General features: G+C 39.6%; 2 protein-coding genes across 6 annotated transcripts in view; one reads left to right on the top strand and one right to left on the bottom strand.

Annotated features, from left to right (window-relative positions):
• The window catches only part of fancc (FA complementation group C), a 34,994-nt gene extending 17,209 nt beyond the window's left edge, over nucleotides 1–17,785 (top strand). Inside the window, 12 exon segments of the mRNA XM_078250952.1 lie at nucleotides 2,069–2,176; nucleotides 2,282–2,346; nucleotides 2,866–3,030; nucleotides 3,204–3,360; nucleotides 8,367–8,422; nucleotides 8,597–8,696; nucleotides 10,025–10,100; nucleotides 12,153–12,261; nucleotides 14,512–14,686; nucleotides 16,536–16,748; nucleotides 17,501–17,644; nucleotides 17,647–17,785. Coding sequence (XP_078107078.1) covers nucleotides 2,069–2,176; nucleotides 2,282–2,346; nucleotides 2,866–3,030; nucleotides 3,204–3,360; nucleotides 8,367–8,422; nucleotides 8,597–8,696; nucleotides 10,025–10,100; nucleotides 12,153–12,261; nucleotides 14,512–14,686; nucleotides 16,536–16,748; nucleotides 17,501–17,644; nucleotides 17,647–17,697 — 1,419 coding nt within the window. The 3' untranslated portion in view covers nucleotides 17,698–17,785.
• A 1,759-nt stretch (nucleotides 17,786–19,544) lies between these two features.
• aopep (aminopeptidase O (putative)) overlaps nucleotides 19,545–27,615 on the bottom strand; it is a 71,124-nt gene continuing 63,053 nt past the window's right edge. For all 5 annotated transcript variants that reach the window (XM_078250945.1, XM_078250949.1, XM_078250948.1 and 2 more), the window contains one exon: nucleotides 19,545–20,654. Coding sequence is in view for 1 of the 5 variants with exons in the window: in XM_078250949.1 (XP_078107075.1) it covers nucleotides 20,634–20,654 (21 nt within the window). In the remaining 4 variants the exon portion in view is untranslated. The remainder of the gene's footprint in view (nucleotides 20,655–27,615) is intronic.

Here is a 27,615-nt window from a genome sequence, read left to right as displayed (position 1 = left end):
TTTTATGATTAATGTAATTGAACTTGTGTGATATCATTTGGACTCTTTGCTTTTATTTTTAAGCATAATTTATGACCCAAATACAAAAAGGATAGCCCCCCACCCATCCGAAACACAGGATTGGAAACAGACATTACTCCCAAATGATTGTGACATACTTGAAATAACACAAAAACTAGATCAAAATGTTGGATCTTCTCTGATTCTATTTAAGATTTGTTGACATAAGTGTTGTTTGTAAAAACTGAAGTAAAACTTATATTTTTAAGTGAGAAACACACAAACTGTTGCTTTTCTATGTACAGTATAAGTCAGCCTCTTTAATTATGTTCAGATACCTCAAGTTCATGTGCTCAAAAGATTACAGATTGGGGCGGAAAAGGCACTTTTGATAGTGTTTGATATAACACTTTTATTTAATGCACATTTTGTCAGTGCACCAGTTTTGAGCACAATTGCTTATAACTTCATTGTTTTTGCATATTCATCCTGACTTTTCTGTACTCTTTCCCCTCATTTCAACTTCCCTCTTTTTGTCTCTGCTGTTTTGACCATCTGAGGCTACACTTGAGTCTTTCATTGGTTTTGGGAGAGTTCAATCATGGTTTAGTAATTGTTAACAGGCACCCATCAAAACCAACCCAAGTCTTTGCCTTGTACATTTTTCTAAATCCTCTGTTTTAATTTAAGATTTATGGAGGGATAATTTCTATGGCAGCAGCATGTTTAAGCCCCCAAAGCTAGCTCAGTTGCTGTTATTCTGTGAGAGAAAGATGACTTTTGACCTAAAGTATTTGCCATCCATCTATCCATTGGTCCTTCAACCCATTCCTCTGGTGACCACACCCTTTTTTCTCTGCTCTAAATGCAGCCATCGTTGTGTGTTCCAGTCGGTCTCTGCCATTCCTTCTAACCAGTCTTCCTTCCCTCTTTTATCCCCCAGCCCCACTTTGCCTCCTTACCAAGGTTGGGATAAGTGTGATTGGTTTTGTATGTACTCATTGTGAAGAATTTGAGGGCGTTCAGATGGTAGTGATCGGGGTTGTTTTGTGAGAGGGTAAGCATCTTAGCGTGCTGTAGAGCCTGGCCAAAGAAACCACACAGCTCCACCAACAGCGCTGCAGTGCTTCTCTGCCTGGGATTTTGTTTTTCATCCATCACTTTTAGTTTTTTTTGCCCTCTTTTTTTAACATATTGTGCCTCTCTCGATCTCTTTCTCTCCTCATCTTGTGTTGATATCCTTTTATCTGCAGTCTGAAAGGGATTTGTATTTCTTTAGTCTACTCTTAGTGGTGTGGTTGTTTCTGTTTTCGGTTCATTGGAATTGTAAAAACCGATGCGTGCTGAAGATTTGAAGCCTTGGATGTTTCTGTTGGATCATACAATCAACTTGTGGTCAAATAGAGAGAACTGTTTCTAAAGTCTAAATAAATCCCAAATTCAAAGTAGCAGGTCTAGTGGCTTTCATCACACTTCTGATTGAATCCTTGCCAAGCATTCAGTTTATTAATCATGAGACAGCTAAATGCTGTGTGGCATCAACGTAAAATATGTCTGCCTCAACCCTTTTTTTGCTTTTGAATGATTTTTGATTATTTATTATATTTGTTGAGAGAAAACATCCCTCTGGTTTGAGAGCCACTCTTGTAACATTATGACTACAGTATGAATCTTGTGTTCGCTCCCTTTGGTCCTTCATTATAACTGCTTTTTTTTTCACAAACGAGAATCAGCTGAGTTTATTAGTCTAGTTTTATCAGTGTATGATGAGGCCCCTTCTGAAAAATGCTTGTAAAACACCAAGGCCCTCTGTAACAAAGAGTGTTCATTTCTAAAGTTGCTCATATGCTGTCCATACATTCTCACTTACTGGAATGCCTTTTCTCCACTCATGTGTTTAAAATGATGTTACGCCAACAGAGTCATCCTATATTCCAGTGACTAATTAGCTTTGATGTTATGGATCTTGGAGTTTGGGCAGATTGCATTAAAGTATTGTCCACTGTTATAGATATACACATAAAGTGACAATAATCTGCTGCACATTGTGTTGCCTGCCCTTCTACAGAAAGTGCTGTGTCAGCTTGCTACAGAAGAAGACGATGCTGCAGCGCAGGCATTAATGAAGCAAATGGGTGTACCACCTAAAGAGTATCATCTCAAAGTTCTGAGAAAGGTATTAGCACTTTATTTCTGTTTGCCTAATTCTTGCCTGCATTGATACATACTGTATGTAATTATGTCGACATATATGCAAGTTTTCCTCTTTCCTGCATTTCAGATGGTGGAACTGCTGCAGAAAAACATTGGGAAGAGCTGCCGTTCTTTGGGCGACATAAATCAGAGGTACAGTAAAGATGAAATTAGGGCTGCAACCATAGACTTCTACAGTCTTTGGCTGCAACTAACGGTTAAATTCATAATTAAACCACCTGCTGATTGTTTTTTTGTATCGATCTAGGGTGATGTCTTCATATGTCTTGTTAGGCCAAACTACAGACCATACCCCAAAGTTACTCCATTTACAATGCTATACAGCAGAGAGAAAAAAGCAAATCCTCACATTTAAAAAGCTGGACACTGAGAGTTTTGGACTTTTAGGTTTGAAACATACCCATATTATATAAAACAGCGGCTGATTAAGAAACTACCCACCACAATAGATAAAGTTTACATTATAAACATTTTAGTTGGCATGCAGAGTGGTACGTAATGTTGTCAGCATACATAAACACACGGATAGTACCTTTTGCTGGAAAGGATCAAAGCATACAAATCTTTAGGACTCCAGGAGATTAATTCTTCTCTTTGTAGGCCGTAAGAAGTTCCAGATCATACAGATTGTGTCTATATGACTCTGTGCAGGTGTTCATGTGACAACATTCTGGCCACATCAGAGGCTTGTGTCCCCCTGGTCACTTATCCCGAGGCTGCTCCTCTCATTGGTGCACTGCTGCAGCAGCCAATGACTTGTGTCAGGGCAGCACTTAGTGAAAACTTCCTGGATGCTCTGAGCTCTGCCTATTCCAGGTAGGGGAAAACACAGATACACACACACACACACACACACACACACACACACACACACAGACACAGACACACACACACACAGACACACACACAGACAGACACACAGACAGACACACACACAGGAGCTGGAATATTTCAGATGTGATGATAACATCAGTGCTGTTTTTTTTCAGCCAATGCTTGTCGTTGGAGGAGCAGGCAGTAGTGTCTCTGTGGTATCACAACCTGTCCAGTCTGGAAAAAGCAGTGCTCAGTCTGCTGGAGTGTGTTCTCACCAAAACAGGGTCAATACCACAGATGCTAAAGCAGCAACTGGCACAGTCACTGCTGGTAGGTATATTTTTAGTTTTGAGGAATCACAACTTTAAAGAAAAATAGTCATGTACTTCTGTGATGATCTAATTTGCCAATATGTGTTCTGTCCATGTTTAAACAACAGCTGAACACTGAATTGATACCTCATTCGTTTAGGGCTGCAAACAGTTATTTTCATTATCAATTAATCTGCTGATTTTCTTGATTAATTGTATGAAATGAAAAATTTAAAATAATCACAGTCCCTCAGAGCCCGAGGTGACATCTTCAGATTGCTTGTTTTGTCCAACCAACAGTCCAAAACCCCAAAGATATTTAGTTTACAATGAGATAAAACAGAAAATGAGTAAATCTCCACATTTGAGAAACTGGAACCTCTGATGTTAGGCATTTTTGCTTGGGAAAAATGAGGATGAATTAATGACATTAAAATAGTTGCAGATTTATTTTCTGTCGATTGACTAATCAATGAATCGACTCATCACTTCAGTTATAGTTTAGTTTATTGGTGAAATGTCTTATTTTGTTTTAAACCAGCTTTTTACAAGTGATGTCTAGGCAAGTGCGCAGTGGAACCCTTCATTTAAATCTCATTTATTTGACCTTATTTACCTCCATCAAGCAACTACTTTGACAGCATCATTACGGGCAGGAATAAGTCCCTGAGGGCCAAGCCAAAAGGCCAAAGTATACTGTATAAAGTAACAAAAAATAGCCGGTGCAACACAAATGTCTTCTTACTTGATGGTTTTATTACTTAAGGTGCAAAACAGTGACTAACGTTTCGATGTAGAGTTACATCTTCATCAGAGTCCTAGGATGTAACTCTACATCGAAACGTTAGTCACTGTTTTGCACCTTAAGTAATAAAACCATCAAGTAAGAAGACATCTGTGTTGCACCGGATTGTTGTGGTCTGCAGAAGCGCAGAGAACTTTCTCTTTTTTATCTGTATACTGTACTGTATTTAGAGAGCTGAAATTGTGATCTGATCTGAGTGCATCTTAATCCATATGACAAATATCTAACATCCACTTGTGATACTGTTGAGTAACTAATGATGGTCTCGTTTTATCTTAACAGTCAAGAGTTGGAGAGAAATGTGTACTGTGGTATTTTCTGCTATTTCTGCTGCATAAATTGGCAGCATTGCCATTGTTGATAAATTGGTGACATACTGCTGTTGTTAAATGTTGGTTTGTTATGTACATAGTTTGACTTATCTGCCCTGAATTAGAAAGTATTGCATCAGAAATCACTGCTCACTCCATATGTTTTGATCTCCACTTTGAACTTTTTTGTAAACTGTGAAACCAAACAGTTTGAAAATAAGGCCTGCTCATTTATTATGAGTTGTAATGTTTTCATATGCATAGTTCTTGGAATCATTCCATCGCTTTTTTTGGTGGATCTTTATTGACTGTTTTTGCCTGGCTAACTCGCACCATTTGGATTTGCTTTGCATGCATCTCACATCATTTGGCTAGCTCTAAACTGCATCTCACATCATTTGGCTTGTGCTGCACAGCCTTTACTGTGCTGGGTAAGTACTGAACTCTCTGTCACTTGAGTCTTTGGCCGCTCCTCACTTCATATAACTTAAGATCATGCCCAGTTCAAAAGTCAGAAGTGACTTTTGATTTATATGTTATGACTAGCTGTTGAAGATGATGTCCTCATTACTACAATGCAATCAGAAAATACCAGCAGTGTTTTGTGTTCTTTTCACAAGGCCACCAAGGCCTGCTTGTTAACCCACAATAATTTAGAACATGCGTGCGTGCGTGCATGTGCACGTGTTTGTGTAAGCGAGAGACCGAGAGGCAATCGTTGCCTGTTTACTTCTCTGTCCTGTCTTGTATCTACAGTATTTGTTTACCATCTCATCCATCTCTGATTGACCTCTGTTTTTATCACCTTGCTAGTTCACACGCACATGTCTGGATGTAAACCCTCACACCCACATGCCTGCAGCCGCCATTCTTTGTTTATGATATTGCATCTGGTATAGCGTGTCTGTCGTTAAGAGGGTGGGAGGCATATGTCTAGGTTTCACTTGGCCTTTAGGTTGTTTGGATGTCAGATGTGCGTTGCACATGTGTGTCTGTGTACACGCGAGTGTGTCCGTTAAAACAAGAGGCGTGTGAGCTGACTGGCTTGTATCTCCTCTCGCCTCCCTTTCACTCACTTGTTTAAACTGCAATCAAAAATGGGAAACATGAAATTAGGCTCACATTCCTCGTTTTAGCTTGTCCCACCGCTCTGTGATCCAGTGAGAGACACAGGCCCAATAACAATAAACACTCACTTCCTGGGCCTTACTGCCAAAAACAGGATGTTTGTTGTGTGCTGTAATTTACCCTCCTTGAAGTGTTAGTGTATGGAGGAGGACGCTCAAAAAACCCATCTGTTTTCACTAGGGGGAACCATGACAGTTTGCACACATGCATGCTGGCATGCAACCCACATATGCAGAATCACACCGACACACATCAACAACCGTATGCCAATGTAGAGCAGATACCCACAAAAACAATTGCATGTAAAGCACGTTTTGTTTGATTAATGCTGCTTTCTGGCCTGAGAGGACAAAATAGAAATAGACATGTCGAAACTCAGGATGAAAGGACTTCATTTGTACATTGGAACTTTGTAATGGCACCATATAAACACTGGGTGGGGCTGTTGGTTCTTGTTGACCTCACTAACACTCTAATTGGTCTGGTACTCTGGCACTTGCAATTTTTCAGTTATCTGTGTTCCTGGACTAGATTACTGGAGTAAAAATCTCTCTTAAAGCTCTTAAACGTCCCTTTATAGAACCAGGTTGTGGGTTATTGGTACATATTTGGACTTAAAGTCATTGTAATATACGGTTTTCTACATTTTTAACTACTGACAAGAGTAAGTCAAATATCAATATCACAACCTATCTCGCTTGGAAAAGAAAGGAAGCTATGTGAGATTGCTGTTCTACAGTTAATCGTTTAACACTATAGTTTTCATCCAGGCTTGTCACAAAGCTCAGGAGATGGGATTTAACACGTCATCATTTAGCACATCTGTGCATTTGCATCCTTGACTTGCTGACAGGCAGACCCCAGGGGGTGAGTGTGGACGGACAACCATCTTCCACCTTCATCCTTAACACTGGAGCACCCCAGGGCTGTGTTTTAAGTCTCCTGCTGTACTCCCTGTACACACACACGACTGTGTAACCACTTTTGACTCCAACACCATCATCAAGTTTGCTAATGTGGGTGGGCCTGATCACAGACAACAATGAAAAGGCCTACCTGAAATACAGTATCTCACAAAAGTGAGTACACCCCTCACATTTTAGTAAATATTTCATTATATCTTTTAATGGGACAACACTGAAGAAATTACACTTTGCTACAATGTAAAGTATTAAGTGTACAGCTTGTATAACAGAGTAATTGTGCTGTCCCCTCAAAATAACTCAACACACAGCCATTAATGTCTAAACCGCTGGCAACAAAAGTGAGTATACCCCTATGTTAAATTTCCATAGAGGCAGGCAGATTTTTATTTTTAAAGGCCAGTTATTTCATGGATCCAGGATACTATGCATCCTGATAAAGTTCCCTTGGCCTTTGGAATTAAAATAGCCCCACATCATCACATACCCTTCACCATACCTAGAGATTGGCATGGGGTACTTTCCATAAAATCATCTCTCAATGCAAATCAAACCAGCTATTAGGCTAACCGACATAAAACCATGCCATGTGTGTTGAGTTATTTTGAGGGGACAGCACATTTACACTGTTATACAAGCTGTACACTTAATACTTTACATTGTAGCAAAGTGTAATTTATTCAGTGTTGTCCCATTAAAAGATATAATGAAATATTTACTAAAATGTGAGGGGTGTACTCTTGTGAGATACTGTAAGTAAGAGGACCTGGTCGCTGGTGTCATGACAGCAACCTACTCATGAATGTCAGCAAGACTAAAGAGATGATGGGGAAGGAACTGCGCCCCCCTTGATATCAACATGTCCTCGGTATAGCACAGAACAGGGCCGCAAGGCCCTTCAGAAAGTGGTTAGTTCGGCTGAACACACAATAGGTGTAGCCCTAGTCTGCCTGATGGATATTTACACCAGGCGCTGCAAGAAAAGACTAGGAGAATCATTAAATATCAAAACCACTCGGGTAACGGCCTTTTCTCCCTGTTGAGGTTGGGTAGAAGGAACAGGATACACCAGGCCAACACTGAGAGGCTCAGGAGGAGCTTCTACCCTCAGGACACTAGGATCCTAAATAAGGACACTGCCTAAGACTGTGCCCCCCACACACACAAGTTGAAGGATCTGATGGGATTACATTTCACTGTAATTTTTCCTCATACGATTTCATATGACAAATACAATTGATTGTTTGATAAATAGAAAGCTTGCTCATAACTGATTCTGGTGCTTTGTTTATCTCTCTACTTCTGTATTACACTGCAGGATTAAAGCCTGTAAAGTAGACTACATATGCTCCTCCTATAGTGAAGTGTATGTCCCTATATAAGAGTGTTGAGGGGTGAGAGGGAGAATAATTAGGGATTAGAAGATATGTAAACCTGTAGAGAGAGGCAGACATGAACAGTACAGCTGTTAAATGTTTGCGCTGGGGCGTTTTAGAATGTGTTCAATTTAAAACACATGATGAGAGTGCATTAGGCACAGAGTAAGTGTGTGTGTGTGTGTGTGTGTGTGTATGTTTGTTTATGTGGGTGTGTGTGAAGGAAGAACTAACAGTGTGGTAAACTGAGTGGTTAATGGGGAGAGTGTGAGAACAGGAAGGAACTCTGGCTTAATGGAGGCTTGTAGACGATGCAACAGTGACACCCAGTGGTCTGTTCTTGAATTGAGTTATAATGTAATGGATAGGTTTCATCATATGCTTGTTTCTATACTTTTATACTTATTGTAAGCTTAGGTTTTAATATCTATGAAGCAACACGGTTTTACAGAGTTTATGAATTGTGTTTTTGTTTGTTTCAGCCTAAAGCCTGTGCTCAGCACTGCACCATATTCTTGGTTGTAAACGACATCTTCAGGTGAGAGCTGGTGTGTCAATATGAGAGTGAGTTGTTGCTCATGTGTGTGAGTTTTATGTTTCAGTTGATGTAACATGTTTTGGCCTGCTGAAGTGTGTAGCTCTGTATCTTTGTTGGCAAATTCTGTGGATGTGTTTCAACAGAGTACACCATAGTTGTTTTTGTGCCCAAAAGGTCCATCCTTAAGCAAGCTGAAGGGAACGAGTCTGTTAAGTATATTATCCAAACCTTTACCAACTGTTTCCTCCAGGAAGTGGCACTGCTGCAGCATCAGGTAGGCCTCTACTTCTCAAGATTCAAATGTCTTAAATGTTTGTTTTGTTTTTTAGGGATGCAATGATTCTTTTTTATTAATCTTCCTCTTTTTTCAGATTAAGTGATTAATCTTTTGGTTCATAACATCTCATAAAATAGTGAATAATGACCTGTCCAAAACCCAAAAGAAAGAACAGCAGCAAATCTTCACATTTGAAAAGCTGGAAAAAGTTAATATTTTTATTGAAAAATAACAAACCATAAATTATCAGAATTGTCGGCGATACATTTAATGTAGATTGACTACTCTAGTTTTTTGGGTGTTATGAGTTCAGGGTACTTTTAAGGTGATAAAATCTAAAATATTTAATTTAATATAAATTATAACGGTTTTCATCAAGATGCTGCAGTTTTAATGATACTGCTGATAACTTTGGTGATCAAGGAATTCAAACATATTCCTCTTTAGTACTCAGTGCCGAAGAAGAAGAATGCCTTTCTTTATTCCGCGAGGGGAAAATCACAATTAAAACGAGAACTTCACCTGCTGTAGCAAGGTTTACAACCGATGTCTAATTATTCTCATCCAGCATCTTTGCTGGAAATAAAGGGATGGTTACTTTTGTACCGCACGCTTAGATGCACACACAGGGCAATGAACAATTACCTCCCCTCTGCAGGCAAAATCACTTCACACTTGATGAATCCTCCACATCATTATCACTCGATCTCCGGTTGGAAGCTCGCTGCTAACACTACACACCACGGTTCACTCCTCTGCCTCGTAGACGATAATTCCAAATCACTTTTAAATCATCAATTTGCGGGTATTAACTTTGTGCAAATAAAACACCTGAAATGTGTGGAAACCACTTTGAGCTGTTATACTGATGTTTCACGATGTATTTTTCAATTTTTGCTTAAACTCTCAGCCCCTGTAGATTATCTCAACTAAACATGAGTCTGTTGTTCATCAACACATCCTGTGTGACTGTAGGGAATTATCTGGATCTTGCATGATAAAATATTTGTGTTGCGTAGGTGTGCATTGCCTGCTACACCATTTTTTAAATATAGCTTTACTCCTTTTCACCTCTATTAGTCAGTAGATGGCAGTGCTACAGTGTATTTACATTTGACTCAGTTCTGATGGCTGTAGTCACACTGCACTAAACGCTACCTATTACATGCTACATTACACATTAGCACCTACTGTATCACTGTTACACAGACTCCCATTCAAAGTGTCATTTTTCAGGCTTTCAGAGCACAGTGATGAATGAGTTCAAGGTAAATATAGTTCACATTTATGAAGCTCAGGAAAATTTGTGCATTGTGTGGTTTCAGACAAGTGTATCCTTGAAGGCCTTTTTCCCACAGTCACCTCAGAGTCTGCTGGTTCCTCTCTTGACCCGGCTGTCAGGTCAGTGTGTACACACTCATCCATGTATATGTGTATCTGGATATTTCCCTTTGACGCAATGCACAAAAGCTTGTATTGTGAGGAAAGGGATATTCATGTATTCTTTAACTGTGTGTCAGTTAAAGAACAGTGTTTTGCTGCTGCAGAGTGAATGGGCTATTGTGTGTCTTGTTCTTGCAAATCAATTATAGTTAGTTAATAGTTGTTGTAAGTCAAATATAAAAGTTGACATACTGTGGAACATGAGTTATGCTTGGTGTTGTTACTTATATGAAATCTATACAGAAGTTTAATTAGTTGCCTGTTTTGTACAAGCTATATTTATTGTGAATAACTGAAACCATTGATCGTCTTACACAAACACACTAATGCAGAATCTATATGATCTATACAGCATATGTATTACCAATGTTTATGTGTGGGAATCTTTACTGTTGAACAGATGCACAGTAGGTGAGTGCAGGGGCACAGTGAGGCAGTGGTTATCAGTGTGTGCCCAGACTGGCCTGGAATGATTTACATGAATGGAGCCATTTAGGGACACACTGGAGCCCAGCCAGAACTCCGAGCTAATTTTGTGTGTGTGTGTGTGTGTGTGTGTGTGTGTGTGTGTGTGTGTGTGTGTGTGTGTGTGTGTGGTGAAGAGCAATTTTTCACCTGTGACTGAATGGAAATGGTTGAGGTTTTATCATGATTTGTGCTTCCTCTGAAAAAGTCATAAATTAAGACTTGGATGCATGGCATTGTTAAAGAGGCGCTATGCAGTTTTGGCCATTTCTTTGCTGTTTTCTCACTTTTTGCTTGCAGGTTTCTCTATAGAGCTCCTGTCTGACTCCTCGCTCGGTCAGTCTGCCGTTTCCTCTTTCTCTGTTCCTCCGACAATGCTTTCCTAGCTTTCTGCTTTTTTTTAGCCGGCTCAGCCATGACGATAGTGTGAAAAACTCCATCGCTACCTTGTTAGCCGGTTCCTGAATGGGCGTATGTGTGCAGTGCCGTGAAGCAATTCGTTACATTGCGAGACCTGATATCACGTGATACTTCCTGATGCTGAGGCTGGCGGCTCGCCGGCCGAAAGTTGCAATGGTGGTTTTTCCGCTCACAGGCGCTAGGGGGAAGCGAGACGACCACCATTCAACACGAAAAAAGTCATATAACCATTCCAATGATTCCGAAGCTGTTCAGTTAAGGTAAATTAAAATAGAAAAACTGCATAGTTCTCCTTTAAACATAGCCTGGGGGAGACCTGAATCAAGATATCAATCATTTTAAATATTTCAATAGTTTGTTTGTCAACCTGAAGTGTCAGTTAGGTTGGGTTTTAGTACATTTGATGTGTGGTAGGGAAGTTATTTTTGACAGAACAATGTGCCATGTGACAAACACCACTCTGGCCCTTAAAGCACTAAAACATAATAGCTGGAAAACAGGAAGACGTAATTGCAAGTACTAACACTGCTTGATCCAGTTCTGCTTGGAAAATACTTTGTGTCAGATATTTGGAAAGTTGTGGCTTGTGTTACCCTCTGGACAGCAGTAACTTCACTTTCTGAGTATGTCTTTTATTTGGAAGTATTCTGCATCGTAACCATAGACTGTATTAAATATCGTAACATAAGATTAGTTAGACATTTTGGGAAATATGCTTCTTGGCTTTCTAGTTAGATGAAATGATTGATACCACTCTCATATCTGTACAGCAAATATGAAGCTACCACCAGCAGCTGTTTAGCTTAGCATAAAGACAGAAAATAGGAGGAAACAGCTAGCCTGGTTCTGTCCAAATGTAACACAATCTGCCTACCAGCACTTTCATAGCTCACTCAGTAGCATGTTATATCGTTAACATGCTCCTGGCTGTAGCTTCATATTTGCCATACTGAGAGTGTTATCAATCTTCTTATCTAACTCATTATTTCCCATAGTGTTGAACTATTCCTTTAACATTGACTAAATCACTGGCTTTGCATTTTGTGAATGCTAATTGATTGTAAAAAGTACATATATGTGCTACAAGTAATCATTATGTCTGTATATCTGAATATATTGTTGCAGAGATGCCTCAGGAAGTTTGGAGACATCACCTGAACTGGCTCAGCGGCTCATTACAGAGACTGACAGAGGAGGAAGAGGATGGAGACCGAGACAGCAGCAGTAGCACCAGGTTAGTGAGTGAGAAAGGCTCGCAGAGGGAAAGTGTTAATGTGTGTCTGCTTCCACCACCCTACTGAATGCCTGTGTGGTGTTCTTTTTTCCATTAGCTGCAGTTGAGGGGGTGGTTTATTTCCCCCTTGCATTACAGCAGCGAGGTCCTGGTGCACTGTGTGGCTTCTCCAAGCACTTATTAGAGGCCATTAGTTTTGGAAAGAGAGAGCTGTTGAGAAAACAAGTGTTAGCAAGACCAATAAGAGTGAGAAAAGGAATGCAGAAGAACAAGAGAAAGTGGACAGAGGACAACGTACCACATTAGCATGTAATGGAGAAAAGGAGAGAGTGAGTAGCCTTGGTTGCACGGACTTAGAGAGAAAGAGGATAGGGGATCCAGATAAAAAGCAGTTGATGTCCTAGAGATGGAGACGGCTGACTTGATACCCTCCAGCTGCGGTTTTTAACAGGGCCCATTATTCCCACCACTGCTCTATTCTGGAGCTCCTTGCAAAATTCCAAAAACATTGTTCTGAGCCAGCGGTGGGAAAGTAGTATGTTGTGTTGCTCCTAGGAAGGATGCAGCTGCCAGGGCTCTGCAGAGGGTTGCTGCTGTTCATATTTGGGAGCCAAAGGGAAAGAGGGGAGATGAGGAAAAGAGGCCTAATGATGGTATTAGGGAAAGGGAAAGTTATAGTCTCGTTGTTGCAGCTGTGTGGCTCTGTTGCAGCTCTCTTGCATACTTGTTAACATTTTACAGTAATCCATGACACTCTCCTCTCTCTGTCTTCCTTATTATTTTAGGGTTATTATTTTCATTATTGATTATTTTTGCCAATTAATTGTCTTGCCCATACATTGTCAGAGAATAGTGAAACAATCAGTTTTCCAGAGGCATTATTTTTTCTATCAAAAGTCCAAACTACAAACATATTGTGTTAGATATCATATCAGAAAAAGAAAAGGAAAACAATATTTGCATTTGGGAAGCTGGAACCAGAAGGTAGAAGAGGAAACCACTGGGCTCAACCAAAGACAAAAAGGAGAGAGCTGGGGTGCATATAACCACAGTCAGAATCCCCCCAAAAAAAAAAAAAAAATCTTGCACACCCAAATCTATCAGATTTCCCATTTATTTCAGTTATTTTTGGTTCTATTAAAGATAATGGACCAGGAAATATTTGCCATTTGTGCTTAAAAGCTTCCTATTTCCTGCGTCCTGCCATCCCTCACTTGTTTCTGGCAGGACTGTGTTCCACGGCTTGCAGTGCCGAGTGAATAGAGAGTGAAGTATTATAAATGTAATTTGGCACGGATGGTAAAGAAGTGTTATTAGACTTAACAAAACTTTATATTTTACTTTAGATTTAGGTTGGATTTTGTGGTTTGAAATATGTTACTTAAGTACTATACAAGCATAAAATTGATCCTCATCACTGTTTTATAACTTTTTTTTATGTGATGAAATATCACCATGTGGAAAAAGCCACAATGTCACAACTGGGAACAAATAATACGTTTCGGTATCTAATTCTGAATCAAATCTGTGTAACAGCTTTGTCTCTCTTTGATTATCCAATGTTCCTGTCAGTGGGGGCAGGACTAACATTACTGGCAGTCACTCAGAGTTGTGGCTCATTAATAAAACTGTTATGGTGTAAATTACCCCAGACAGCCTGTTATTAAAGGGTTTGTGTGACGCATTGACAACCAAATCGTTTCATCAAAACTTTGGTGAAACAACATCACAGATGCGTTTCAAAGGCCAGGGTATTAAAATACCTCCCCACGTCTCTCCTTTATGGCCAAGTTATTATTTGGACAACAACTTGTGTGTACGTTATTGGGCCGACAGTTGTCAATTGTATTTTACAACAGCAGTTTGGGGCAGGAATTGGAGAAGGAGAAAGTTGTACATTTTCACAAACATGCTGAGGCTGGGAAGTACCAGGCCATTTAGGAACTAAATTAAACAACCCAAATCATAGTTTATAGATATTGAAACCAAATGTGGACCTTGTGACTTTTTAGCTGAAATGCTCCATGGTAAAGAATCAATGTTTAAGCTCAAGATAATTGGTGATTTTTGCTATAAATTATTCAGTTTGTTTTAATATTGCAGTCCATGCAGCATGTGCTTATATAATTATGTTGTCTGGTGTGCTGTAATGTCATTTTTCCACACGCTTCTGCCACAGCAGCAGTACAGAAAAGTCTTTCATATTCCATGATGCTTAATGGTGTAGTGTTTTCTCCTCCTGTCCTGTAGAGGGCACCACAAATTGTTTGAGGCCTGGTTCCTGCTGGTTCAGTGTGCCCACTGGGTGCAGGTGGCCGTCCAGCTGTTGGTGACATCTGGGCCTGAGGACCGTGGCCCCCTCCTGTGGCTGCTGACCTTCTACCACCACCCCACCAACAGGGGGCACCACCGAGCACTACAGCTGGTAAGATTTTAAAGAGAGAAATTATTTTAATTGATCTAGTTTTTCTTCATTTAGAAAAATTCCCGTCATTTCCCATCAGCCCCAGCTATACTTTGTGTTTAGTGCTAGTGAACATGGTAAACATACCTGTTAAACATCAACATGTTAGCATTGTCACTGTGAGCGTGTTAGCATGCTGACATTAACATTTCGCTAAAAACACCACTATGCACAGCCTCACAGAGCCATCATGGTCGTTTTATTTTATAACCATTTAATTTGGAAACCTATTTTAAACCTTTTACTTATTATCTTGTTGCTGCTCTTGCATCAGCAAGACTGCTGTGGCTAAGAACAACACTGTATTGACGTGCTGAACTTGGTTTGATAGGACTGGGGAAGGAAGTAGTGTGGACATGATCTCAGGTAGTCTGTCTATTGAATGTGCAGTATCATAACTCAACAACATACTGTAACTATGTGGAAGGTCTTTTATTTGCTCTTGGCAGATGTTGAAAGCCAAAGAACAAATACAGAGAAAGAAGAATAACACATTAAAGAATAAATTATGGATGATCTGAGTGGAAGAGAATTAGACAGTGGCGAAGAAAGAGATTCAAAAGGGGGAGGGGAGCCGGGTGAAAAGGGTGATGTAGTATTGATTTGTCAGTGAGTGTCTGGCCAGCTGGCCAGACTTTCATCTCTCTGTCTCCCGTTTGTCCGCCTCCTCCTATAACTCTGGGAGACTCGCTGTCGTCATTGCCACCTTTCCCATTACGATCTTACGATCAACTTGCATGGGGTTGTCTTTGTTCATCATTGGTGAATTACTAATCTATTGATTTTTATTTGTAGGAAAGATACTTAAAGTGCTCATATTATGCTCATTTTCAGGTTCATAATTGTATTTAGATAGCCTGGGTAAACCCTGACGAACTTCCGGCAAATTTGAGATTTGCTCTGCAAGTCAGTCTGGCGAAGAGCCCATTCAAATCCATTTCCAATGTCCCCAAAATCGAGGCACCAATCACAACCGCTGAGGCGGACTTTACACCAATCACAACCGTTGAGGCGGGCTTTACGCGACGACGATAGCGCAGCGACGGCGAGCAGCTTTTTGTTTACATTCAACATGACGGCTACCGAAGCGCAGCGTCACCCGGATCATTGGTCTGATTGGTTGAAGGACTATCCAATGCGCCCTCGAGGCATTTGAGCGGCGTCCGTTGGTGACGCCCCTTTGGAAATGAACTGAACCTTTCCCAGACCCACTCTCAGTTACAACTGAGAAGGGTCTGGTGTCAACCAGGCTAGTATTTAGAGGTTATATCAGAATAGGTTTACATGGTTTAATTTTCAAAAAACACCATATTTTTGTTGTACTGCACAGCTCTCTGTCACTGCTGCAGCTCCTCTTTTCACCCTGTGTGTTGAGCTCTCTGTTTTACCTACAGAGTGAGGCATCTCACTTCTGTTCTATCTTTGTTGGTAGTCACACATGCGCAGTACCTAGGTCAGCACTACTAGCCATTACGTAAGAAGCAGAGTATGAGGGAGTGCCATGCTAGCAGCTAGGCGAGCATTATAATGTGTGTTACAAAGTGACGCATGTCGTCACGGAAGTAAAGGCTGGACTACTATAGAGCTGTTGGTGAATAGTGATTTCTGTTGGAAATGTAAGTCCCTTTGGGGTGGACTTTTGGCTTTTTCACTTTGTAAACCTACAACATGCAAAAAAAGATATATAACACATAAAGGAAAGGGAAAAAGCCAAAAAGCATAATATGAGCACTTTAAAGCCGTGCTTTTTATGATTTATAAATAAACATGTCCGCTCACCATAAATGAATGATGTGATCAATGTTTCCAGGTACATGCCAAAGAAGCATGGCACCACCTGCACTCCCTGTTCTTGGTCTCAGCTCGTCCTCTTCCTGTGGCCCTTCTGCAGTCATTGGTCACTCTTCTGTCACCACAACCTCAGCAACCATCTCTGTCTCCATTATTGATCCTCAAGCTCTTAGTCAACTTTGCCGTTTTCTTCCAACAATCGCTGAGCGGATCAACAGAGATTTTACAGACGGTGAGGAGTTTTCAATCATTTCCTAATTAATGTTTCACCCATCCCATGGTTAGACAGTCATGCACGTCATGACTCATTGTACATGTTCTTCTGCAAAATAATTTGTAAATACTTGAGACTGGATGTTTTTGACAGCAGTTGACAAAATATAATCTCACCACAAGATCCACTTAATAGCTGTTCTGGAGCTTTTGCCCGTATCACACAGTCTTCCTCAGCATGGAGTTGTAGATGTTCACATTTTGAATTCCTCCAAGTACTTTACGGATTTTTTATTTGTGTTGGCTTAATTTTTAGGACTCAAAAGTTACATTGGGAAAACAACATGTTATGATTTTTAAATGCAAGATTTGAATAAAGTGTAATCCACAACAATAGTAACAATTTGTAACAAAAAAACAATCTTATGTTTTATTTTTGGCTAAGTATAATTGAATTGAAGACTGCATTGAATATTAAATATTACTCAGACTGATTCTTAGAGTAATTTTGGGTAATTTGTTATCCAAAATGTCTCATACCATGTATACTACAGTTAGATTTTTGGATGTCGAATGAGCTCTAATTATTTAGGTGGATTTAAAGTAAATATCTAGAATCATATAGTGCTGTTGAATTTGATATTATAATATATCACAAATAACGAGTCCATTTTTCTTTTTGAAATAATGCCTTTTCAGATACCGATTTTAGTTTTTCTGGTAAAGGCCTGTCACAAGCAATATCTGTTTTGTCTTTGTGTTTGAGTCCAGGTGGTGGAGCGATCTGGTCTGGTTGATGAAGCAGCGTGTGTTCTTTGCTCACTGGAGCTCAGACTAAACGAAGGAAGCTGCTTATCAAGCGACGTTAACAGAGTTCATCTCAGGATCAAAGCACTTCAAGATACACTAACACATATGCATGCAGCACCGAGCCCTACAGAGAACCAAGCACACACACTCACACCTAAAACACACACACACACACACACACACACACACACACACACACACACAATAATGCACAGAACCACACAGCAGTAAGTTCATCCTCGGCTCAGGGTTTTTTCAGGGCACCTATGCAGAATGACAAATAGCCAAGCTCTTGTGTAGATATGCTGCGGCACAATGACAGGAGTGTGTCAAAACAGCACAGGGAGGACAGATTATGTATAGAGGCTACACTTATATACACACACACACACACACACACACACACACACACACACTACAAGGACACTTGAGCAGTGACGGATCACACTGCAAAGAAGCAGCAGCTCATGCGACGTGTCAGAGTCTTCCCACTCATATAATTGCCTTACAATATAAATCCCTAACGTTACACATACTGACTGAAAGACATTTATGTTTGGAAGACAGGGAAACTAACCACCAGATATCTTTTGTTTAAATACTATTTGTGTTTAAAAAAAAAAAAAAAAGGTTGAAATGTTTATATGAAAAAACATTCTGACAGTACTGAGTATACAATAAAATGTAAATAATGAAATGTAATGTCACTCCTTTCTCGATGTACATTTTCTATTGCTTCATTATCCATAAAGATGGAGAATGATTCCTTTCCTTTTGTGTTTGATCCATAAAGTCTAGACATTTAAAATGGCCACTGGAGCCAGACATTGAGAATACCCTGCTTATGCGTCTACATAATAGACTCTATGACTACTGATTAACTACTGCTGGAGCTGGACAGAAATTTAAACAAATGCATGCTGTATATCTACATTTCTTGTGCTATCTAAGCAAAACGGTAACATTTTTGGAATCATGCAGGATGATTGATTTTTGTTTTTGTAATTTGGTACAAGATGTACTTGTAATTTGTGAGCATATTTGTTTTTACACTTTTGAAAGTAAAAAGTGGGCTAAAGATTGGAGCAAGTGCTGGAGTTCTACGGAGAGGGTTTTTTTTGGTCACAAACACTGCCATACTTATTCACTACATGTTATGAGATCATATCGATACAGATCTCAGTTTAATGATTTAGCATTTACACAATTCTAGCTAAATAATTTTATGTCATTTCCTGTATTATGATAGACTCTGGAGCATGGATGCTACCACTTTGGCACCTCCTTCCATGTTCCAAGACAGAATTGTGACAAGGTGGTCAGTCAAAGTGGATGTCTTTTCCATGCCTGCTGTCACATTTCTATCAAGACAGGATCAGTGATAAATGGATTTCAAACGCAAAAGTCAAAAAATGTGACAAAGGATGTGACAAAGGTGTCTAACTGCGTGTCAATCACTGCTCATGCATACGCCTTCATTCTCCCTTGTGGGGGGAGGGGCTTAGAAGACCGTTGGGCTTTAGCAGAAAGGGGGGGAAAGACTGAGAAGTTGTTGATGTTCAAATTTTTTGGCTAAATCCTGGATCTTCACAATCCTACCTACAGCACCTTTAAGAGCAGTTAGATTAATTGTTGGTGTAATGTATTTATGCAAATTAGAAGAGAAGCATATCAAAAGTAGTGTGAGCATTGCATTGTGAAAGACAATTACTTCATATGAAAGATAGTCTTTGATGACACACTGATTAAGTGTGGTGAAAATATTACTGTGTAATTATGTGTGTTGTACTTAGTCAATTGAACATGTGATTACATGTTTGAAAAAAACAGCAATTTTGATGATCTGCTTTGAGTTTTGTACTAAGAGTTGTGAGGTTTTACCACCTACTTGCAATAATAGTACCAAAGCGAGTAAAAAAAAACAAAAAAAAACGAATAAGAATGAGGTACAATCCGTTTAGGTTTGCTCCTTCAGTGATGGAATAAGCTTAAAAAAAGTCATGCATTTATTTTAATAAAACATTTTATTTTAACATGAACATATAAAAAAATCTTCACTTGACATATACAAAGAAAAAAAGTTTTCACAGCAATTACAAAACCATCATTTACACATAAAGAAATGCCCCGAGAGGTTGTATACTTTCCAGTGTGGCCAGAGTGAAGTAATTTGTTATGTATAAAAAAAACTTGACTCATCTGAAAGTATTTCCTGTCTAAACTCTTAAGAACCAGATCATGGCTTCAGACTAAACAGACATGAAGTCACACCTACACACACAGAAATGTAAACACAGCTCAGGTTCTTAAACATGGATGGAGGTGCACTGTTATCCTGAATTAGTTGACTTTACTGGAAATTTGCGTGAAAACCCGTTGCCTAAAACCGTCTACGTTTTTACACAAGGTGAAACTTAACAGGTCAAGTTGTATTAACACAGAGCGGTAAGTTGATGCAGTAGATAAATCAAGTTTACATTAGTAGTCATTACTAAAAATCATTAGTAAACATAAATAATTTTTTTCTGGAGTCATGGTGTCTAAAAAAACAGTTCACATGACTCCGCCCCTCCCATGGAGAAACTTAACATCCTTAGTTATCGCTGCTTAATGTGATCCGTGCACTGCATACTTTAGCTGATTAATACAAACAACTAATGTGATTTAGTAATGAATATGGATTTTTAACAAAACATGAAAGAATAAGTAGTGACCACTAAAAAGTTTAATTACAACTAAATCTGGTTTACAGTGTGCAGCATCTCTATCAGTGAAATATCTCCCTCTTCCCAGTGTCTATCATTTTAAAACAGTTAACATGATGTCATTTCTCTTTGACCACAGCATGAAATAATGTAGTCAACAACATTTCATCTCACAAGGAACAGCTTGTATTGTTATTGATTTACACACACCAGTTATTTCTTTAGCCTTGAATGGACAGAACTGCTGTACTCTAAACCTTGCCAATTGGCCTTGGTTGTAAAATAAGAGCACAGCCTTCTGGTGTTTACCCTGCTGAGCGATTGTGCAGCATCCCCTCGCTTACAGAAGAGGAGGTGAACCCTCTGGACCCTCATACTCCAAACTCCTGTCATCTCCATTTGTAGTCAACCTGGAAGAGAACGATAAGTTTAGATTAAAGCATTACAGAACATTTGGTAGATGTCTACAGTCCTCCGGCGGAACTGTTTGTATCTACATGATGTGAAGACAAACACTGAATGCTGTGTGTGCGTTCAGTCTAGACAAATGATCCAGTTTACATGTTAGGCCGAAGACAGAACCTGTCCGATACTGGGTTTTGGATGCGGATGCCAATATTTTTTTGTTTTAAATTCTGATAATAATAGATTGACCAGTAGAGTTTTTCATAAGGATCTCTTAAATACATTTTTTTTTTTAAAAGTACTGAGCATGACATTTTACAGTTGAAAAAAAACTTGTAATGCAGACACTATTTCTAACATCTTACTGCAAACATATTTTCTGCCGCTATATATGCTGATATGTACACAATTAGGGATGCAAGTAACAATTCTTTTTTATAATCTATACTTCTGTAAAAAAAGTCTATAAATGTTCCATATCCGAGTTCAAAACAGAGATTTTTCTATTTCACAGTCAAAACAGACAAAACCCATTATCAAACTTGTTGCCAATTATTTTTCTACTAACAAATTAATTAATTGACAAATCGTTTCATTAATAGATATATCTGCAATAAGCTAATGGCAGCAGATAGTACGGGCCCAACTGATTCATCAGCCTAGCTCTACAAAGAAGTTCCAAACCGTTTTGTCCTAAAATAATTATAGTTGAAAGTTCACTGAAATGCTCCTTTAAAGGCATAAAATTATGTAAAGTCATCTCTTGAAATATAGTGCAATCAATCAGACGCCAATGCACATGCTGTGTGAAAACTGTGGTACCAGCATGGATGAGATCATTTTTTAAATCCTGAAAAGAATTATTGTAAAATAAAATCCATAATAATTTAGTTGTCCAAAAGAACAGCGGCTCTTGTGTATAATCTGTTAAAAGTCTGTTGCGACCAGTGCTTGTTTGCTTCTGGTTTGGTGGTGAGTGGACTGGAAACCTGTTCCTGCTGAACTGAGCCAGTGGTTGTATAGGACTGATTATCAGCTCAGTAGGCACAGGAAGCCAAGCCCGAATCTCTCTTCTCCTTTTTCACAAAGCATACATACTTTTTCCTTTTTTTGTCTGTAATGAAGCAAAAAGTAATTAGTACTCAGACTGCGTGTCAGGCAGTGTTCTGCTTCGCTAAACCCACAAGAAACCACACTACTGTAGGTTCATTTAAACTGTTGAGATGGTTGGATTTCACTAGCTGGTTGACCCGGTAGAAACCTCTCCACCAGCAAGACCACTGCTGGCTATTGGGAGCTATCCAAAATTATCAGTACATAATTGCCATAAAAAAGGGCTATAAGTCTATTTCAGGAGTCTGATCATAACAATCCAACTATAAATCCATCAAAAACACATTCCATCACCTTCTGTGAGGAACACGCATATATACTGCATCACTTAAAGTTATAGATATAAGATATTGCAAACATATACTTTAAAATAGAATCTAATACAACAGCTGTCTAAAATATACTTGACATTAAAGAAACAATCAGTCAAGTTTAGTTGCGTGAAGAGAAGACGGTGTGGGTGGTGTGGGCTGAATAAGTTTATTTTCGGTGTCTTTATACAATGTTGCTTTGTCCTTTGATGTGCAGAGCACCATTTCCCTCCCATTAGAGTGAAATAAATCACCTTTTAGACATGGGCTCTGATGGCAATTCCTCTCTTTTACAGGCCTTTGATGGTCATTACTCTTTTAACAGGCCCTAAATATAGGTCTAAAAATGGCAGGCTCCACATGGCCCTCATTTCTAATTCACACATCTGTCCTCGTTTAGTCGCCATTTTGTCGTCGTGAATATAGAGCGCTATAATACCTCCTCACGCCTCATATTCTGACTGCCAAAAAAAGACCGACCAGTTTTAAAATACATTTCCAGCCATCTGTCACGGTTTTGATTAGGGCGTAATCGGTCCAAAGCGGTATGCTTAATGCTTTGCATTGCAATTAGCTAGTATAACTGTGGACACCAACATTATAGCAAGGGTTATACAGTAAGTTACTGTAGGTCAGTTTTTTAAACTTAAAAGTATCAGACATACATGATTTATTCTTTGCGTGTAGTCCAGCTGGAGTTAATTGAAAGCTTGGATGATGAATCCACTGAGTAGGTATTTGTATTTCAGAGAAACATTTTGTTTGGTAGGAAGATACAAATGGAGGTTGTTGTATAACAGTTCCAAAACAAATCTATTTCTTGGGACAAGTGAGACAGACTGATTTATTGATCATTGTGTTGGCAGACGTGGCCATGCTAAATAGAAACTTGCATGATGAACCTGCTCATGTTGTTGAGAAAGTGTGTTAGTTTTTGTGTTTAAAGCTTATCTTGACTAATTTGGGAACCATCACTTAGTACACTATGCAACAGTTGAAATAAAGCGTGCGGTGTCACCCAAATTCCCAACTCCTGCTTTTCTTGTCATCAGTAAGTGTTTTACAGGATCACAACCTTTTGTTTCTCTAAAACCAAAACAATAGAAGCTCATATATCATGCAGTAAATCTACTGTAGAAACACTTGTCCAAATAAAGTGAAACTGACAACCCTAATATAAATATAAATGATGGAAAGGTTGTAAATTGTTGCAAGATCTCCAGAAGATTCCCATCCAGTCTTTTTTTTCCTTCACAGTGTGAAAATGTGTTCTGTGAGAATGCTTTATGGATCTCTGTATCTTGGCTTCCTGAGGCTGAGATTTGATCAGAAATCAATACACTTCAACCAGGGATACACAGACGGCACTTTTCACTGCCAAAGTGATATAAAGTTGAAAACCTGCAATTTAAGTACTTAAAGGATTCTTGTGAGCACAGATTTGCTGAAAGGCCCGTTAACCTTTTTTTAAGGAGTTACCCTGCTATAACTAAATTAAACTGTCAAGTTAAAGGATTAGTTTGACATTTTAGGTAATGTACTTTCTTGTCAAGAGTTGAGATGCGAAGAACGATAACAGGAAGTCACTACACTGACGATATAGTCAAATATGCAACACGTTGTAGCGTCATCCAACGCTACACGTATTTAAACATTTCCTATTAATATGCAATGGTAAAGTAACTAAAACAGTACACTATGACTATATGTATTTTAGCACATACTGTATAGAATTAGTATGTAGTATGACTTTGGGACCCACCGAGAGTCTGCTTTAAGAAAGAGAGAATAGCGGATATGAAAAACAATAATGATGATGAGGGTGATGATGGTAGCCACTGCTCCCAGATTGATTAAATATCTGTCAGCAGCATTAAGCAGAGTTTGGGTCTCCCCAGGCCTCATTAGTATTGGAAGTACAGTCTCTCTCCTGAGGTACTTACTCTCACCTTCGCTAGAACTACGAAGCGTGCAAACTGGCGTCATCTGCAGGATTATCTTTTATGCTACGTATCTGAAAGGAGACGGACGCAGAGGAAGATAAAAGAAGAGGGAATGAACAACAGGCAAAGCAGGAGTTTTTGACTGAGTTTAGACCAAATTGAAGGAAAATGTAGGATAAGGAAGCAGGAGGAGAAAAGTGAAATTAGATAAAAGAAAGAAGGGAAAGCATGCAGGACAAACAAGTTCTGTAAGGAGCGAGAAAACGGTAGAGGACAAAGGGGAAGGAGTTCTGTGACTGAAATGTATAAACACACATTAGATAAATGAACACAAAAGCACAAACACACACAGCTGCCACTGTAAAAACGTCTGTTCTTTCTTTCTGTCACACACATTCATTGTCTTCCTTTGTCTGCTTGTCTGGGTCATGCTCTCCTCAGGTGCAGAACTTAGCCACTGTGAACAAAGAGGAAATCAATCACTGTTCACCAATCAGCTAAGCTCTGTGCCTGGCTGGAGAGAGGATACAAAACCTGTCTGGTGGACTGGCGCGCACACACACACACACACACACACGCGCGCACACACATACACATACACACTTGCGAAACACCCACATCAAGACCCTCTGGCTCCCTCATCATCCTTCTTTTTTCTCCGCACTTCTAAATCATCAACTCCTTAAACACAATCACACACACTCTTAGATCATAGATGTCTTCTTTGGTTTTAAGTTTCTGGGGGACGAAGGAGAGAGAGAGAGAGAGAGAGAGAGAGAGAGAGAGAGTGTGTGTGTGTGTGTGTGTGTGTGTGTGTGTGTGTGTGTGTGTGTGTGTGTGTGTGTGTGTGTGTGCGCGTGCGTGCGTGCGTGCGTGTGTGTGTGTGTGTAGGAGGGGCTGTAGTTGCCATGGCAGCTGGGTGGGTCAGGGCTGTGTGGTAATCCCTGGCAATGTGATTTTATCATAAGTCACAAATCAGCACGCCAGGAACCCTCACAGCCCAGACATGAAAGAACAAGATCTTCTCTCCCTGTCTCCTTTTGTTACTCCTCTAACTACATCTTCAAGTCAGCACTAACCTGCAACACCTAGAAAGGGAAATCTCTAACTTTGTTTGTACTTTCTCCCTCACTTCTGCCATCAGAGCGCAGTCACAAAAGACCAGACCTGTAGATCCTCTCTCCCTCTCTCTCACACTATTTCCTTGGTTACCCCTCTTCTCCTCTCCCATTCGCCACGCTCGGCTAACCCGGCGATATGCCCCTCATTAAGCGGATCAAGAGGGATTCCAGAGGCATGTACCGGGGGAAGAAAAGAACAAGGGAGTGAGCGGGGAGGGAAAAAGAAAAAAAAAAGATAGGAGGAGACCACCCTTCTCCTTTAAAGGGTTGTGCTTTTTAGGTTTAAAAACACAGTGCGCCTTGACAGACATGTTTTCAGTTAAAACCCTCTCAGCCCGCCTCAGCCTAATCCCACTGTATTGTGATGTGTGTGTGTGTGTGTGTGTGTGTGTGTGTGTGTGTGTGTGTGTGTGTGTTGATGTAAAGGGTACAGGGAGGACTGCTCTACTTCAGAAAAGATGGTGGGGGCACCCAAACTGAGCAGTAAAACATAAATCCATCTCCCCACAGTGCAATATGAAAAAGCAGTGAGGAGGTTGGTTCATCCATCATTTTAATTGGAGAGAGATCTGGACCTGGGCTCAGTTGACCAGCATGATCCATTGATGTTTACAGAGGCTTGTTTGCTTCAGTCCAATGGGAAGCAATAGTAAAAGTTAGGATATAAATCTCTAAATGCTTCTTTTTTTTTCTTCTATTCTTTTTTATTTTTATAGGTATTTTAGCGGATTTGTTTCCTCCTCCTCCAAAAGTTTCCTGTACTTGTAGTGAGGCTCCACAGAGAGGTGTAGGGAGGCGCTATATATGTGTGCACAGTATGTGTGTTTGTTCACACATCTTGATTTATCAGGACTGAGCCAGATGCCGAGCACTTGTCTAGAAAGCCTTTCACATCCTGCGCAAATGCATAAAGCTGTCTGTCTGTCTGTCTCTGTGTGTGTGTGTGTGTGTGTGTGTGTGTGTGTGTGTGTGTGTGTGTGTGTGTGTGTGTGTGTGTGTGTGTGTCTGAAGATAAAAGCCGGTTTTGTAGTGGCTTGGTCACGGCCTAAAAAAAGGATTTAGTGTTGTAAGTCACTCAGGTTGACAAGGACAAGTATTTAGCAGCTCCTTTTGACGCCTTGTTTAAACTTATACTTGCTGTATTGGGGTGCTAGATAATAAGATTAACACCTACTTTCTTAATCGGTTTCTGAGTGATGGGTTCTACATGAACACTTCATTTTCTGCCAAAGTAAAATAACAATTTTGGTTATTTTACATGATTTATGTTTTGTTCATGCCATTGTTACCGGTTTGAAGCAGGCGTGGCTCAGTTAGAAAAGGTGATGTAATTTCTCTGCATCAATCAAAGTTGATCAATATTGGAATCAGAATCTGGAAACAGTTGTGTTTGCTCATGTTGCCAGGGGAGATGTCACTGCAACAATTAGTTAGATTAATTGATTAAGTCAATAAATGAATAGATCAACAGAAAATTGTTAGCAACTATTTTGATAGTCAACAAACCGTTTAAGTAATTTTTTAAGCAGAAATGCCAGACAGCTTGTTTCAGCTTCTCCAATGTGAGAATTTACTGCTTTTTTCTGTTACATTGTAAATTTAAAATCTTTGGATTTTTGTTTGGCATATATGTAACATTGGATCCATAGTATACTACTGTATTGTTTAAAAGCTTTAAAGAATAGCTGGGTTACTATAGTTCAATTGTCGAGTCAAGATCCTTATAATTGCCTGTTCTCATTATTCAAAGGTTAGTGTCAGTAATAGCAGGACTGTTATGAAAAGATCAGCAGCTTCAAAGAGACCTGTCTTCACTCTAGTCCTCCCTTCCGCTCTCTCTCTTCCTCCCTTTTTTTTCCTGTCTGTCTAAACCATAAATTTCTCTCTTCCCTTCATTTAGTGTGAGACCAATAAACCCCTCACGTCTCATCATAAAGCTCAATGGGTGACAGTTGTGGTTATGCATACACACACATAAACACGCACATATACAGTAGGAATTTTAGGGTCAACAGTATAAAAATCACCCCGCAATAAGTAGAGAGCGCCCTGAGCCCCTCAGAAAACGCTCGCTGACCTGTTCTCTATCTTTTTCTTTCCTCCCTCTCTCGTTTGTTTGAAGAACACATTCCCAAATTCCTTTTCAGACAAACACGTCCTGATGGTGCTGCTGTGAAACTACGGAAAAGGCCCCATTCTGAGTCTACAAATACACACATGTGCATACACACACACACACACACACACACACACACACTCAATGGGATCAGAGAGGAATGTGAAGTATACTGTAGGTAGCCAAGTGACTCATGTGTGGACTGTCCGCTGGGGCAGATGGAATTAGGATCAATCCAACACAAAGCTTTTTTTATACGTTTGCCACCTTAGAATAAAAGGTCAGATATGAGATAGAAATATCGTGTTTTATGTGTAGAAACACTTAAAAAATTGAAGATAACAATAACATCAAATAACAAT

The sequence above is a fragment of the Sander vitreus genome, chromosome 5, assembly GCF_031162955.1.
Source record: "Sander vitreus isolate 19-12246 chromosome 5, sanVit1, whole genome shotgun sequence".
Classification (NCBI taxonomy): domain Eukaryota; kingdom Metazoa; phylum Chordata; class Actinopteri; order Perciformes; family Percidae; genus Sander; species Sander vitreus.
Note: the sequence above shows the minus strand (reverse complement) of the source record. Positions and strands in the feature narration are given on the sequence as shown.